Source organism: Abramis brama, assembly GCF_963993115.1.
Source record: "Abramis brama genome assembly, chromosome: 16".
NCBI classification, from domain to species: domain Eukaryota; kingdom Metazoa; phylum Chordata; class Actinopteri; order Cypriniformes; family Leuciscidae; genus Abramis; species Abramis brama.
This window is the reverse complement of record NC_139978.1, coordinates 24,025,589-24,042,381: the sequence shown is the minus strand read 5'-3', so window position 1 is coordinate 24,042,381 and position 16,793 is coordinate 24,025,589. Positions and strand designations below refer to the sequence as shown.

Here is a 16,793-nt window from a genome sequence, read left to right as displayed (position 1 = left end):
GTGGTATGGTTTGCTACAGTACCACCAAGCAAACAATTAGGATAAAAATAGATCAAGAAAATGTTTAATGCTAATTGTTAACTTAAATTTAAATGAATTCTGAGATCAAGTCTCATTTGTTTAGATGTCAGCTGGCGAAGTCTTTTGTTTTTTTTTATTCTATAGAAAAGACACGGACGTCCCTGGTTGGCCAGCGCGCGTTCTGCGTGACGTGGGTCTCCTGCGCTTCACTCTCGCCAACTCTTCTATCCGTTTACTCGCTCCTACAACTGAATAAATCAAGTTTTTGGAGGCTTTAAAAATGGATCGGTATCGCATACCTTATAGACATTCGAGAAAAGACAGTTCAAATGTGGAAAGAGAAGTTTGCAGGTAGTTATGTGGTTTAGACTGGGTGAAAAGTTTTTAGCTCCGATCATCTGTTTGAAAGAGTGACTTTTCCTGCTTTAACGTTTCTCGGCGCTGATGTTTACATCCGGTTAAGGCAGCGAGCGATTTAACTTCTACTAGTAGAAAGAGTAGTTCTGTTACAACAAACGATTACAAATATACTTTTGTACTGACACGTAGAAGGAAAAATACCGTTGTAAGATTTGTTACTGAACGTGTAAAGACAAATCGTTTTGAGTTTACGTTTAGTGCCGTAGTCAATAACAACACGAACGATCGAGGGCTCAACGACTCCATTGTTTCCCCTTTTGCTTTAATTAAATGCTGCAGCTTTTCGAGAATTTAGGAAACGTGCTGCAGTTGTAAACAAATGTTGTGTTTTGCAGGCAGTTCATCAATGGATCTTGTCGCTATGGTCCGAGCTGTTACTATCTCCACGAGTTTCCTGCAGTACCGTCATTCCAGGTTCATTGTAGGTACTTCCAGAAAGGTGGCTGCTGGTTTGGTGATCGATGCAGGTAAGCAGCCAGCTGGCCTCTTTCAACATCATATACTGTATATAAGAACAGCAGCATACAAGTTTCATCCTTCGAATTGCAGGTATCTCCATGTTCCACAAGGGGGTGAGGGCTCTTCAGGGAGCGGCAGACGTGGTTCAGCTCCTGCCGTTTTCCCCTCTGCGCTGGCGGGCCGTTCTCTGGCTCACCGCCGGGGATCTGAGCCCTTTCTTCCTCCTCAAGGAGCCTACAGCCTGAATCGGAGGGGTTCTGAGCCCCTGGTCACAAGTATGAGCGTGCTGCAGCAGAATTTTGAACGCTTGACCACAGGAATTGCTGAGGAGGAAGAGTTCGGGGCTGTGGAGGATGTACCTCCCCGGCAGGGTATTACTGTTTATTCAGGTTTTTCTTTGAAACTGCACATCACATTTTCTTTGTATGGTTTTAATTATGTTGTCCTCTTCAGGTGCATCGAGACCGCTGCAACAAAGCGGTGCTGCACACTCCGGTTCTTCACATAATAACAGCTCAGCCGCCTTTGTGCCTGGTGCAGCACCTGCTGAAGTCCAAAAAGTAATTTTTTATATATATATAATATAATATAATATAAAACATAAAACATCGGTCACAAAGCTGATGCATTTTCATCAGCCTGGGTTTAATGAAGTGTAATTGGATTATAGGTGACCAGTTCAACTTTGCCAGAGAGACCAGATCAGGGCGGTGCTGCAGTTTCAATGGAGCAGCGACATTCAGGAGATGTGGCTTGTGGCATCTGCATGGACAAGATTTCAGAGAAGGCCACCGCTCAGGAACGGCGTTATGGCATCCTACCCAACTGCAATCATGCTTTCTGCATCAGCTGCATCGTTACCTGGAGAAAAACGAAGGACTTCCAGGAGGATGTCATCAAGTTAGTTTAGTCTCACTCCCGTTCTCCCTTTTTCTTGTATGAATGGGTAGATTAAATGAATGTTTAATGTTGTTGTTTTTTTAACAGGGGCTGCCCACAATGCCGAGTGAAATCCTCCTTTTACATTCCCAGCAAGCACTGGGTCTGTGATGGGGAGGAAAAGGCATCGTTGATAGCCTCTTTCAAAGAAAGAAGCAGGTTAGAATGATTCACATTCATGCTGTCAAGTCTTCTGTAATGGTTTATTTGACCCTTTACATTGATTCTGGAATTCTGTTTATCTCTAGCAAATTAAAGTGCACTTTCTTCATGCGTCACGGATGCTGCCCCTTTAAAACGGAGTGTATCTACAGTCATGACATGCCGCCTAATCACATACAACGTCGCAGGCGCTCAACACCCAGGGTAATTGTGTTGTGTTTTTTTGTTTTTTTTAAATGGAATAATGTTTGCTATGCTGTCTTGCCGTGCTATATTGAACATCAGTTAGTCATTTTAATCTGTTTTTTAGGACACAGCTGATATGTTTGAGGATTTGGGGATTGACGGCCTCCAAATTTGGAGCTACATTTTTGCCCTAACTCTATTGGATGAAGACGATGATGACTTTCTGGATTTTCTTGATGACTAAGGACCTTCTAGAGTCATGTATATGTTAGCTCAGCCTTGAGTGAGCTTTGCTTATCTTCTGCACTGAAATGTAATTGTCCCTTTTTAGGGTTGGTTTCACTTTAGCTACCCCTACATGTTTGGCTAATTGTTTAGCCTTGGTATGTGTGCGTTTCTGTATGAGTGTGAAAGTCTTTTGCCTTTAGTTTAAGGAGGTTGGTGAAAAAGTTTGAATGCTCAGATCTCACATTGAGTCTGTATCTTCAGGTTTAGTTGGGGAAGGGACTGTGGCAAAAAAGTTGAGGAAAAAAAGTTAAAATTGAACGCATGGTCACTTATTTCAGCTAGCTTTTTCACTTGTTGATCTAATTTCTTCATCTGTGCTGCTTCCAGATTTTCACACCCTCTTTGTTTGATACCTTTTGTATGAAATCAGATTTTAATATTTTGTGTACTTCCTAGTTTATATTATTGCCAGTATTCTTCCAAACACTAAGTGTGCAACCTGTCAGCAGGCTTTTGATGTACTGTTTTCTTCAGCAGTGTTAACAGGTTATACCAAGACTTGATGTCGTATTTTATGACTTTTAGTACGTTTGTATTCATTCAAAGAAAAGTGAAAATAAAAAATTGTTCCACTGTTTCTCACTTGATCCGCTCTTCTTTTGTGTGTGTGCTGCCAGTCATGTAGCAACAAATGCTTTGAGGAAGGTGGGAGGACACATTAGACTGGTTTTAACCTGTATTCTAACAATTCCATTTTAAACGGTTGAGATTGTGCACCGTGACAAATGGTATCAGTTTTACTTTCAGTATGTCGCTAGAGGGATTATTTATTGTAATTCACCTCCAAACCTACAGGTGTCGCCAGTGTACAATAAGCGCTTGTTTAGAGCCACAGAAAGAACTCATTCGAAACATTTTACACATTAGTGCTTTGCATGAGCTTTCAGCAGTGTTTTGATCCACCATTGTTTAAAACTAATTTGTACCATATGTTTCTGCTGTATCTGGGACCGCTATGACTTCAGTTTTAAAAATGACAGTTAGTCGCAGGCTTCGTCGGTGATGCGTTAAGTCCAGTGATGGATCTGAAATCTCTAATGCAGCGTTTTGACGGACGGTCCCGGTTGTTGGTTCACGCTCTGCATTTAGGAGTAACCGGGGCGAATAATGCGCAGACAGTTTTCAATAAACAGCGCAGATGTGATCCAGATTTCACACTTACTCCGTTTTTAGAGACTTTGTGCCAGCAGGAAGCATGTGTGCGCGAGGACGCGCTCGTTCTGTAAGTAGACTTGTCAAAAACTCAGTAGCAGTTTTGCTGTCATAAATATTTTAAGATCAGAAAACAACGTGGTTTTCCACTTTCTGTAAATAATTGCCTATCAAAAAATGTGCACATATAAATATACATACATTTGCACTTGTCAACAAAAGAGTTGCAACAATAGTTGTTTTCGTTTGTTTTACAGGAAACCTTTGGTGTGCTTGTTTTCTGAAGGCTTTCAGCGAAATCTGCTGTGCTTTCTGCATCTGATTCACCCCGGACTTCCTAAAGACAGTGTTCTCCATCTCCTTCACTGTCTGACTCAGGATGACAGGGAAAATCAGTGGGCTTGTACCTTAATCAAGCAGCTCCAACGAGATATTGAGGGCACTAGGAAAGGGACCCTCCTCACCTCAAACTGTATGAAGACACTAGATAGTCTCTGTGCGAGATTCAGGAATGCTAATGAGAAGGGAAGATGGGCCTCTTGTTTAGAGGGGCTTAAAACAGAGGGTGAAGAGACCGACGTGTCTGTTTTATATCAGAAAAAAAGGAAAAGTGACAACATGGATCATGATGGAGATGCCCAGGAAGATCATCAAAGTAAAAGGGTAAAGGTGGATTTCTCTCCAAGTAAAGAAGAGAGGCTGACTGAAGAGGAGGAACATAAAACGAGAACAACACAGCAGAACCAGAGTGCTGCCTCTGTATCACAGGCTCATTCTGATCTGTTGGGGTCTTCGAAAAACCTGCCAGACAACATGAAGGTAAAGTGGAATTCAGTGCAGTTAAACTGATTTTTCATTTAAAGTACATTAAAATACACCATTAAAAGTTAGGTCATTATTAAAATCTTGGTAACGCTTTACAATAAGGTCTCCTCATTTGTTAACATTAGTTAATCCATAAACTAACATGAACTAACAATGAGCAAAATGTTGTTACAGCATTTTTTTACTTTTATTAGTGTTAGTTAAACGGTTACCGTAATCTGCTCATGCATAAACCTCTGGAAAGTTGTTGTTCTTCAGGATAAAAAAAAATTATGGATTCATGTTCTTGTGTCAGAATTAATGGATGAATTTCATTTTTTTAGGCTGCCATTCCTGTGATTAAAGAATTACTGGATCCAGAGTCAGTGGTAAGAAATGTTTGTTTTGTGCAAATGTAACTGCAATAAATCATCCCATTTATATCATTTCTATTTTTTTTCTTCACAGTGGGATGAGAGCTCTCTGTCCGCTCTGAAAGTATTTCATGAATGCGACCCCAATGAGGTCTGTGGTGTTTTAGTTGAAAATGAAATGCTTTTTGGATTAGTTATGTTTCCATCAGTATAAATGAGTTGTATCTGATCACAGGTGGAGATATTGTGTTCACTGCTGTGTTTGTCTGAAGCATCCGAACAGAGTTTACCTCAGTTCTGTAGCTGCCTGTTGGAGCTTTCTCCAGACCTCAGTCACAGCACTGCTTCTGCTGTGATCACACACCTGCTGCTCGACAAGGTCAGTGCCTTCATTTGTCATAGGTAAAAGATTATCAGTTTCATCATAGTATTGAGTCTATGACAGGTGAGTAATATATACACATAAAAATTCTTGTGATATCAGACAATATATAAACTATATATGTGTGCGCGCACCGTTTGGGATTGGTAAAAAAAAATGTTTTAACGAATAAATGAAAATGAATACTTTTAGTCAGCAAGGATGCAATAAATTGATCATAAGTGACTTTTACATTGTTACAAATGATTTTGATGAATTAAAACAATCTTACCCCCGAAACTTTGGTTGTTTTGTTTACTTTTATGGTTCGTACAGAAATATAATAATAATAATATAATTTGTATGTGTTATGATTTAAATAAATATATATTTTTTCATATTGATGCTTTAATATTTGATCATTTCTAGAATAAAAGCTCAGTCGCACTTATATATATGTATTTCTCTTTCTCAGATTGTGTCCCTTGCAGAAGCTGCCTCTCGTTGTTTGGTAACAGTCGTAACGTCTCTTTGCACTCGTTACCCCAGACCGACCTGCCAGGCGCTGATAGAGCCAATTTTACGGAAGGGACAAATTGGTATGAGTATTTTTTTTTTTTTTTTTTTTACCTGCATATCAAAGTTTGCATGCATTTTGTTTGTATTTATCATCTTTATATTTAATTTTTGTATGTTCTCTTTAGGAAGCGCCCAGGCAGAGTTACTCTGTAGACTGGTGGTGGACTGCCTTGAGCCACATCACAGACTTCTTGTATTTCGGTCAGTCTGAATCTTACAGTTTAACTGTCAGAAAGAAATTGCTGGAATATACCATGTTTGAGTAACTTAACAGGTTGACAGAGTTTTACTAACCATAGAAATTTGCATTCAAATCTTAGGACAATACTTGGAGTGTCCTGGGATGAGGGTGTGTTATCAGTCATCCATGCATTGCTGGATTCAAAGGTACTTCAAAAATATCCTTTGAATCTTAAAGGATGGTTTAGTCCTATGTTAATGGTTTCTGTTGTAATGCTCACAGCTTGATCTGAGTGTAGAGGATTTCTCTCTCTTCGCCGACCAGCTTTGCAAACAGTCTCTACATTTTAGCAAATCTATGAAGTTTGCCAAAATGTTGCTGAGTGTCTTGACCAAATATCAGTCACATGTGAGTATTGTAATATATGGAAATAACTACATTTTTGAAAAACACCTGACCATAGCCTTCAACCACAATTTTTTTAAGTATAATTTTATGGTCCTCAGCATCATTAATACTAAGAAACCTAATTATTCTCCATACACAAAATTACTGAGGCATAGTAACTAATAAACATCACAACACTAAATATCTATATGTTAAAATGTTTTTTTTTTTTTTAAAGCTAGTGTAAAACTGCTAATTAATAAGGTTTTTTTTCTTCATTTCAGGTAAATCCTTCATGCCACCACACACTTTCCAGTTGCCTGTCTTTCAATGAAACCTTCCTCAAGAAATCATTGCAGGCTGCATTAAAACGGATTCCTCTTTGAAACATATTATTCTCATTTTAAATGACACTTGAGTTTCTGTTGATCTGATTGTATTATCTTGTAAATATATTTTGTAAATGTAATAAAAACGTATACATACTGTATATCTGTAAATAAATTTGCAATGGATTAACATGGTCATTGATAACAATATTTAATTATTAAATTATTTATTAAACTTCATATTTTTAGTTAAATCTGAATTTGTACTGGAGACATTTGAATGATTAAAGATAAATTATTGTGATATATGTACAGTAAGTCAACATTTGAAGTGGATCAAAACCTTTTATCTAAGTTATTTCATCTTGTCTAACTTTGATTAACTTTTTTGACCCACTTCAAATGTTGATTACTGTAAATATATACAATATAATTATGAAAATATAAAAATACATTTGTTTCCATCATACTAATTTTAGTACATTTATTGTTATTGTAAATGGCGAACAAACTCATTTGACACATTACAAAATAATAGTTTGTGAAATGTGAAGTTTTCTCTAATGGTTACGTTTTGTGGCCACAACAATCATGGCGGCTCCGGAAGTCCGTTCTTCACATCCTGGCGCATATATTCAGCGCAACTTCCCTTCAACCTTCCTTTTCCGAGCTCCGTGTGAAAGGAGAGACATCACGGCAAAATGAGGCACGTTAGAAATATTCATATTCATTTATAAATTACGTGTTTAATTCCCTATTCATTTATATTTCACTGTTTAATGGGTACATGAGCAAATATATCATCAAGCAATGTCAGTCATGCATTGTAATGTTTCTTGACAACCTCGAACAGCCTTCGAGAAGCTGCCACGCTGTTTAGCGGGCCATCTGCAATGCAATCCGGTTTAATCTGAGGATTATTTAACTTCATCTGAAATTATAGTAATATAGACAGCTGTTATTCATTGGTAACATCATTTATATTGAAATATTGAAGTGTTAAAACACTGTTTGGAGGCATGTTAATGATATATTCACCGGTCAATCATCTTACGTAGTCACCGCGACATTTATGTGCTCGAGACACTCGGGAGTAAACTAATCATGCAATTAATAATTTTTTTGTATTTTTTAACAGCAAGGTCTCAAGAGACACTTTGTACGAGGCTGTTCGGGAGGTCCAGTCTGGTTCCCGTCGTAAGAGGAGAAAGTAAGACAATTTTGTTTTTCCCAGTAACTGACTGACTTGTATAAAAGGTTGTATTGCAGGTCATATTAGCGTTATACCTTTAACTATTATCGATTATTTATTTGTTGCATGCGCTTTTTTTTTTTTTTTTTTTTTGAGTAAGTGTTTTAATGGTGAACGGTGTGTTTCAATACTTCCATTGTGGAGGAATTGAGATTGATGCTAGTGTGCTATTACGGTTTAATAGACAAGTACTAGTGAAGCTTGAACATGAATTTATAGCTCTTGGTATAGTTGCAGGTAACTAAGTATGTATCTTACTACTATCTAATGAGTAACTACTATTGCTGACTTAATGGTAGTAGCAACAATTGGAATTCCTTCATGTAGTTTATCTGAACTTTTTATCCAGTAGTAATGTCACTATTAGGATAGTGATTTGTTTCAAAGCCACTAGTCATTAGTACTTTTGAAAGTTAACTTCTAGTGAACAGATGTTGGATTACACTCTAGTTTAGATTATAATTAAATAGTTAAATGGAATAGTTAACCAGTTGCCATAATGTGTAAAAAATAAGCCTCTGCTTAAATAACAGCTGTGTTTTAGTTAACACCACTTTATGTGACCGTTACTTGCATATGGGATATTTATAGTGACTTTTATATTTAAGGTTTCTTGAGACTGTGGAACTGCAGATCAGCTTGAAGAACTACGATCCCCAGAAGGACAAGCGTTTCTCAGGCACCGTCAGGTTCGGACCTTTACTGTATCACCCAGCCTTCTCAATGCTTGCCCTTTGATTTGCCTTAGTAAATCTCTGGATGTCTTGACATGGATTAGTTATCCACTAGATTAAATTGCATGAACGGGCAAGTTTAAGGCAGGCATTGGAGAACAGCCTCGGGTAGTCTGTCTGAACCACCCATTCTTGGGGTTGGTGAAGCAGACGGACCCCTACCCTGGGTCTTAAAACATGAGGGGAGGCTATAGGTGACTGTTTTCATGCAGTCATACCTAAGCCGACCATTTTGTTAAATGCCTGTGCAATCAACATCTGATGCCAGCTCAGGTGGTATGGGTAAGACTCTTCTGATCTACATCACATGGGTCGAAAGTGGTCTGATATGCTTCTGTTTGTCAGACAGTCTAATCCGTCGCTCCTCTTAGGTTGAAGACCACCCCCCGCCCCAAGTTCTCCGTGTGTGTCCTTGGTGACCAGCAGCATTGTGATGAAGCCAAAGCCGCCGAGTTCCCACACATGGACATCGAGGCTCTTAAAAAGCTCAACAAGAACAAGAAAATGGTCAAGAAACTGGGTGAGTTTCCTCTGGAGATTTGTGGTCAACCGAACATTAGCTATAAATTAGAAGACATGCATGTGCTCAAGTGCTGTAGCTCATTCTGTATTGAGTCTACATATTGATCTTGTGGTTCTCCTTTTAGCCAAAAAGTATGATGCCTTCCTGGCTTCTGAGTCTCTGATCAAGCAGATTCCTCGTATCCTGGGACCTGGCCTCAACAAGGCAGGAAAGTTTCCTTCTCTGCTCACCCATAACGAGAACCTGATCACCAAGGTGGATGAAGTAAAATCCACCATCAAATTCCAGATGAAGAAGGTATGTTTATATTCATGAAATCACATCACTTTTTCACTCCAGCATGTACTAGCATTCAAAAGTTTGGGCTGCCTTTTTTTAATTTTTTTTATTTTTTATATTAGCTTTTTACCACATTGATCAACTGATAAAGACATTTGTAAAATATTTAGCTGTTCTTTGGAACTTTCTATTCACCAAACAATCCTGTGGGAAAAGGTGCTTTTTCCACGAAGCAGCAACATTGATAAGAAAAGTTCCTTGAGCACCAAATCATCATATTAGAATGATTTCTGATGGATCATGTGACACTGAAGCTGGAAAATTCAGCTTTGCCATCACAGGAATACATTACCTTTTAAAATGTTCAAATATAATAGGGATGCACCGATATGAAAATTTTGGCTGATACCAATTACCGATAATTAACATTTGAAAGCCGCTAACCGATATATTGGTCGATAAATCTAAATTCAAATGATCAACTTTGATTGCCTGTATACATAAACAAAAGGCTCATCATTAAAAGCCATGTCCCAAACACTTCAACATAAATCATTTAACATATACAATACAGTAGCCTAGTTTGAACCAGAGTAAGATTGCTTAACTTTTAAAATTAATTTTAGACTCCTATGGCCAACTTTCTTTATTAAGAAATGGTACCATTTTATAATGTGGTTTCATTTTGTTAGCATTAGTTAACATGAACCAACAATTAACAATGCTTCTACAGCATTTATTAATCTTAGTTGATGTTAAGCTCAACATTTTATAAGACATTTAAGATCTAAAGTTGTATCTGTTAACATAAGTTAATGCACTGTAAACTAACATGAACACAAATATTTTATTAACTAGCATTAACAAAGGCTATTCCTCTGTTATTCAGAGGTTGCTGAACTCAACGGTTGCTGGAGAATGCAACTAAACAAAATAATTTACAACTTTTTATTACAATAGTGTATACAATTATAATGATATGACCGTCCCAATCATAGCTTTTAATGTTTTGCATTGCTGTTTGATTGTGCGCGCTGAAGGGAACTAACACCGGGAAACTGAAGAACTTTTCTAGCAGGTTGTTTAAATCAGCGAAACGCATCCTATGTGAGATTATTCAGATATTTTATATTACAAACTTAATATTACGACTTGTATCTGCACAAAAAGAATGTGAATGCACAAGCGAACTTGACTGCTGGTCAGAACGTGTAATCCCTGTTCTGGACGCTCTATTTCCACGACACGCTAAAACTGCAACTAAACCCAGAGAATTCATAACGTGTTACTACAATAGTGTTCTCATTATAATGGCATGTATATGACAGTCCCAATTATAGTTATAAATGTGCATTGCTGTTTGAGCTGCGCACGCTTAAGAGAAAGATGATCACCGGTACAATTAAGAGCTTTAGGCTACTGCATCGTTCATTAACTCAACCAAATGCATCCTAATATTAGATTAATCAGATGTATATACACAAAATAAACATTACAATTTAAAATGGCACGAAATGCTGCGAATGCTCAAGCGAACTTGACTGTGCTTGTCATGGAGGCTTAACTTCATAGACACGCTCTTTGCGCTGAAACACTTTGCGAACAAGAATTCACAACATTCTTTTACAGGCGTGTTTTTATAATGTTATGAAGTCCATGTGACAGATTTGTGCTGCACATGTTGCACTGAACTGTATCTTCCTTTTCGAAGTGATTCCAATCATTCAAAACCATAACAGCGCACATCTCTCAACTAGGGCTGAACGATTTTGGAAAATTGAATTTTTTAATATTTTTTTTTTTACCAATATTGCGATTTTAATATGCGATTTACTTTTAAGTTCTTTTATCTTCTGTATTTGACAAAGACAAACAATAAATCATTGTATAGTAGGGATGGGAATCTTAAGGCACCTCATGATCTACTTTTTTTCTTAATCTTATTAATGACACTTAAAATCTTTAATTACATGTGTAATTATACGTATTTTTAAAAATAATGTATCCATTGCAAATAATTAACATGTTACATGTTAAGAATTTTAAATAGGCTATATAAACTAATATAGCTTCAAAATAAAAAAGCTAGTAAATAACAGGGGAAAAAAAACATATTACAAGCAATAAACAGTGCGTTTCATCATATTGCAATATTATCGCAAATGCAATTTATCGTTCAGCCCTATTCTCAACTGACGAAAATAATCTATCGGCTTTGACATATCGGCCTAATTTTCTTATAGGATCAATAACGATAACATCAGAAATGACTATTTATCGGCCGATATCGATATGTGGTTGATATATTGTGCATCCCTAAAATATAAATTATTTTAAATTGTGGTAATATTCATAATATTGTTTTTGTATCTTCGATCAAATGAATGCAGCCATAAGCATTTTTATATATATATATATATATATATATATATATATATATATATATATATATATATATATATATATATATATATATATATATATATATATGAGATATAGATAGATGGATAGATATATAGATATTATATAGATATAGATATAGATATATAGATATAGATTTTTTTTCTAATACTGGCCCCAAATTTCTGAACAATAGTGTACATTACAAGTAATTTGTTCCTTTTAACTGCAAGATATGTTGTACATGCTGATTGAAAGATATGAAGAACTGAATGTATTTATCCAATTGGCAGACCATTTGAGAAGTTTCTAACGGTCATCTGTCATGTTCAGGTTCTGTGTCTGGCTGTGGGAGTTGGTCATGTCAGGATGACTGAGGAAGAGCTGGTCTACAACATTCACCTGGCTGTGAACTTCCTGGTGTCTCTGCTGAAGAAGAACTGGCAGAACGTCAGAGCTCTCTACATCAAGAGTACCATGGGAAAGCCACAGCGCCTCTATTAGAGACTTTGTTCCATAATTTTTCCATAAATAAATGTGGAGTTGGTCCAAATCTTGTCTGTTTCTGTCTTTCTTAACGTGTCATTCATGATCTTTAAAATAAATGCTAAATTTGCTAATTTAATCCATTATATCTGCACCCAGTGCTCTTTTGCTAAACATGCCATCAAAGTATCTTGTCCAAATTAAAATAAAGGTTCAAAGATTTTTTGCTTTTTTTTAAAGACTGATTTAGTGTGAAAAGCTGCATGTAGTTCATAGAAAAAGCTTGATTATAAAAGGCTCCATGCATCCCAAGTATGTTTTTGCATTTGTGTTTTGTTGAATTTCTGTTGTTAATGGCTTTGTCATACTAGTGTATGTAGCAGCCATGACGTCTGAAACAGCCTTATTAGCGTCATCTAGCTCTTAATGAGATTATGTAGTGCTTGTTAGGAGTAAGAAGAGAAGTGGAGAGCAAGAAATCACAGTAAATTTCATGGTAAGCAAGCGTTTTGTCTTCATTTACCATACTTTGATTTGTGGTGGTTGCCTTGAAACAGCAGTAAATCTTGTCCAAATCCAATTATTGTGGTCCGAAGTAATTTGTAATGTTAGAGGGCTTTTGTTCATGGAGGGCAAGAATATGTAGGCAGAACTTCATAGATCTTTATTTGTAGAAACCTTGGTGTTTACAGTAGAGGCATTACACCGATTCTCCATGGTGCTGGAGAAATTAGCATACACGTTAGTTGAGCTTCTACATTCTGAATATTTATAGTTTTAGACTAAAAATTAAATAGTTTTAGACTTAATTATTTTGCGACTTGGTATTAATATGCAGATAAGTTGATTAGATTTTCATTAAAACTCAATTTGTGAGTTAGAATGGGCATCTAATCCATTTATTACTATATTTTTTTGTTTATTATATATTACAAATTATTTTTGTTTTAACATTAATGGAAAGGCCTGTGAAGACCAGCAAGTGCTGACCAACATCCAAACAGAGAACAGTGAGAATGACTCTGAGGAAGGTAACACTTCAACAAAACCTTAAACCTCAAAATAAAAAATTCTTAAATGGTATATTATCCAAGTGACTTTATTTTCTTCTGAAGGGTCTAAACATGAGGACCAAATTTCTTTAGAAGAGTTGTCAGTTACTGAGAGGCTGGGTCCTAACAGGTGATTAAAACTAGCTTTAAAGTCCCCCAAGCCATTTCTATGGATATCCAAACATTTGATTCTTTGTGGACATAAATTCCTATAATGTCTTATTTTTCTCCATCATAGTGTTGATATGACAGAGGAGGAACTGGAGGTCAGTTCATTTTTGATTGAAATTCAAAAAATATCTAATTAATAATATATTTAATTAATCACCTGTTTGGGAAACCCTATTTAAATATAATTCTAAGTATATTGAATATACTGATTATTTATGAATACATTTTCCCCCTAATTTTTTCTTTTTGCTGTGATCACAGGCTGCTTTCTCTCAGCTGTCTCTGGCCTTTCACTGTGACCAGTTCACGCTGTGTCAAAGGCTGGAGACAGAGGAACATGCTCGGGACAATGCGGAGGACAGCCTCAAACTGGAAGTGGATAGAAGCATGGAAGTAATTGAGGTATGACTACAGTCTGATAATAGATTATTTTATTATTGATTTTTTTATATATTATTGATTCAGCCATATGCTGATTCTTGGAGTGTATTTTTGTCACAGACACTCAAGGGAATGTGTTTAGATATCAAACGGGCCAGGCTCCTTCAGCGTCTTGAGCTGTGTCTTAACATTATCGGGGGCACCATTGGACGAATCTCCAACACAGCAGAGGCTCTTGGGGCAGTGCATCAGGTATCGGTCCATACTTGATTTTACTCTGGTAGCAAAGCCAGAGAACAGTTCAATAGCCAGAAGTAGTTCAATAAATGTCCTTTTAATATGTTAAATCCCATTCTGTCTCTGCGAGTAGGAGGCTAAAGTGAGCCATGCAGTGGAACTGATGGTGGCTCATGTGGAGAACCTGAGGAGCCGTCACGAGAGGAACAGTGTTGTATTGGAGAAAATGAAGAAACAGATGGAGAAAAGCAGCAGAGAGCAACATTTCTGTGAGCAAAGGGGTAGGAGAACACCCATTCGGTTCTCTCATGATGTTAAAGTTGTGATCCATCCACTAAGATTTAAAAGAAATGTTTATGTGTGTTACTGCAGAGGAAATTGACTCTATTGAAAAGCTGGAAAAAGACCCACAGAAGGTATTGATTGCAAACTTGTTCAGTTTTATCCTGATAAAATGTCTTTTTTGTTGTTTGTTTTCTGAATGTATGTAGATATTTAAATAATTTGTAGTTCAGATGTGAATTAAATGATTTGTTAGAGTATCATCTGATTGATAATACCTGTCTCTTTCTCTTCTGTCTCCCTCTCAGCCACAGTTACGGCGTAGAATCAGTACAAATGTCATCGTAAAGCAAACCCAGGTCGGTGCACAACGAGTTTCATTCACTCAATTACATTTTAACCACAATAAACATCTGATGTTATCTGATTTACTTCGTTTCTCTTTTATTTGAAGAGACAAAAAGTAAAGGAGTCACAAGCTATATTATCTTCAGTGACCAATAAGATCAGTGACAGAGACAGAGAATCAAACACAAAGAAACCAGACCACACAGAAGACTGCCTTCTAATGGACAGAGGGTAATTTGAATACAGTTTACATTTTAAGTCTGTAGCAACAGAATTTCTCTTCTGTATAGGATGCTGCAGGGATGACGTATTTTTGAAGGCCAAAGCCCAGAATTGAGTTAGCATTTTAGCAGTTCAGATTCCATCGCCTCAAACTCAATGGGTTTTTGGTTAAATGCCTGAAATAATAATACATTTAAAAAAAGCTTTTACTTGGCATTTGCTAACAAGTGGCTAAATAGGACTACAGATGTTGTCAGGGACATTAAACGTCATTACGCCAAACAGAAAAACTCATCTACTCTCTACTCTGCCTCTAACCCGCTTTATAATCGCGCTCTAACTCAAACTTCCAGGGAAAATGACCGAAAGAGTTGTCGGAAGCTTAATGGTGGTGATGTTGAAGTCATGTGACCTGGTGCAGTTTTTAGGCAATTGTATTTAGGCTTCAAAATTTGTAAAAGTTTAACAAAACGTGCAAAAATCAAACTTTTGTTGGTCACAGAGCTTATTTTGTGAAATAATCCAAAAGCCAATGGAAAAATCCTATTGGGTTTTTGTCAAGGGAAGCAAGGTCATGCTAACTTCTGGGTTGGCCTTCCAAAATCATCACTACAGCACTCTATTGTGATGTACATCTGATTGAAACAATGAAAGAAAAAAACGTAGGGTGGAGACTTGGTTTGTCTTTAAAAAAATGAAACATGCATTAATGAACAGTTCTCAATAAGATCAATCACATGCATTTATAAAGTAGATGGGGTGAATTTTTGCCATTTTGTCAACATGTAATTAAATTTAAACCTTGACTTTCTTTACATTTCTGATCTGAAGAACTGTCCTAAATTTTTTCTTCTTACATCTTTTACTCTTTTACTTTTTTATTTTTTGGAGGTAAAGTTAGTTGACTTTTATGGTCTGATACCATATTTAAAGTCTCACATTTCTTAAGGCAAGTAGTACCTCGAGAGGACAGTCCCTCACAAACTGCCATGGTGAATAGTCCTGAGGAGACATCCTCTGCCCAAATTCTTCCCAGCCAGACTCTGAGACTTGAGCCGGACCCTGTCTATGTAAAAAGGTAGGTTACTTAAAACATGGGCACATTGCTATTAATCCTGGAGAAGAACTTTCATGAATAAATTCAATTTAATGTAGCATTATAGACATAAGGAAACCACATGCCTTTGGTGGTAAGAGACTGATGATTTTATATCTGCTACAGTCAAAAGAGAAACACAAGTTCACTGCCAGTGTTACCTCATGAAAGACTGAGGAAGAAGGCGGCGCTGGAGCACAGTCCTGCTTGGCTCAAGAGATCCGAGCGCTACCTCAGAGACTGTGATAGATGTGTCATCAGCTTGTGAGTTACCCTTAATACTCAATCACACACTCCTTTTTCAGTTATTCTTTTATTTATTGAATTATTAATGCATTCATTTTTCTGAACTCACTTGTATGGTTTCAGACAGCGCCCCCTGATGCAATGGATGTATCACTGCCGCTGGATAATCCTGGTAATCTACCTCACTGTTCTTTGCTCAATCATAATATTAGCCATATTAGTGTGGCTGCTGCAGACACCTGTCTTATGGATGTGAAAAATTATAATAAATATCCATAGAAATTAAAATGGAATGATCTGTTAAAAGTAATGTTGATAATTTTTGGTTGCTGTTTGGTAGTTGTTTTAACTTTGTTTTAGGGGAAACTGTTTCATGTATAGTTTGTAAACTGTCTCAGAATAAAAATCTTATGTCAATATATACCATACAACTGTTTTCTAT

General features: G+C 36.8%; 4 protein-coding genes across 4 annotated transcripts; all 4 read left to right on the top strand.

Moving 5' to 3' along the window:
* The first annotated feature begins 204 nt into the window (after window positions 1-204).
* Window positions 205-3,052, top strand: mkrn4 (makorin, ring finger protein, 4). The gene is made up of 8 exons (XM_084138574.1): window positions 205-372; window positions 777-908; window positions 991-1,271; window positions 1,354-1,460; window positions 1,571-1,800; window positions 1,888-1,998; window positions 2,088-2,205; window positions 2,312-3,052. The coding sequence occupies exons 1-8, from the start codon at window positions 302-304 to the stop codon at window positions 2,429-2,431; spliced, it is 1,170 nt and encodes a 389-aa protein (XP_083994700.1). The 5' UTR covers window positions 205-301; the 3' UTR covers window positions 2,432-3,052.
* Window positions 3,053-3,268: 216 nt separating this feature from the next.
* Window positions 3,269-6,889, top strand: fance (FA complementation group E). Its single transcript, XM_084087221.1, has 10 exons — window positions 3,269-3,697; window positions 3,885-4,446; window positions 4,776-4,820; window positions 4,900-4,956; window positions 5,041-5,184; window positions 5,642-5,765; window positions 5,871-5,946; window positions 6,066-6,132; window positions 6,209-6,334; window positions 6,598-6,889. The coding sequence occupies exons 1-10, from the start codon at window positions 3,495-3,497 to the stop codon at window positions 6,697-6,699; spliced, it is 1,506 nt and encodes a 501-aa protein (XP_083943347.1). The 5' UTR covers window positions 3,269-3,494; the 3' UTR covers window positions 6,700-6,889.
* Window positions 6,890-7,266: 377 nt separating this feature from the next.
* rpl10a (ribosomal protein L10a) lies at window positions 7,267-12,383 on the top strand. The gene is made up of 6 exons (XM_084138389.1): window positions 7,267-7,348; window positions 7,781-7,852; window positions 8,503-8,583; window positions 9,000-9,148; window positions 9,276-9,448; window positions 12,164-12,383. Exons 1-6 carry the CDS (start codon window positions 7,344-7,346, stop codon window positions 12,332-12,334), a joined length of 651 nt encoding a protein of 216 aa, XP_083994515.1. The 5' UTR covers window positions 7,267-7,343; the 3' UTR covers window positions 12,335-12,383.
* A 364-nt stretch (window positions 12,384-12,747) lies between these two features.
* On the top strand, window positions 12,748-16,776 carry LOC311098272 (uncharacterized protein). Its single transcript, XM_084138388.1, has 13 exons — window positions 12,748-12,812; window positions 13,281-13,347; window positions 13,432-13,498; window positions 13,607-13,634; window positions 13,801-13,941; window positions 14,041-14,172; window positions 14,291-14,438; window positions 14,530-14,573; window positions 14,748-14,798; window positions 14,894-15,018; window positions 15,959-16,087; window positions 16,232-16,369; window positions 16,475-16,776. The coding sequence occupies exons 1-13, from the start codon at window positions 12,810-12,812 to the stop codon at window positions 16,605-16,607; spliced, it is 1,206 nt and encodes a 401-aa protein (XP_083994514.1). The 5' UTR covers window positions 12,748-12,809; the 3' UTR covers window positions 16,608-16,776.
* The last annotated feature ends 17 nt before the right edge of the window (window positions 16,777-16,793 follow it).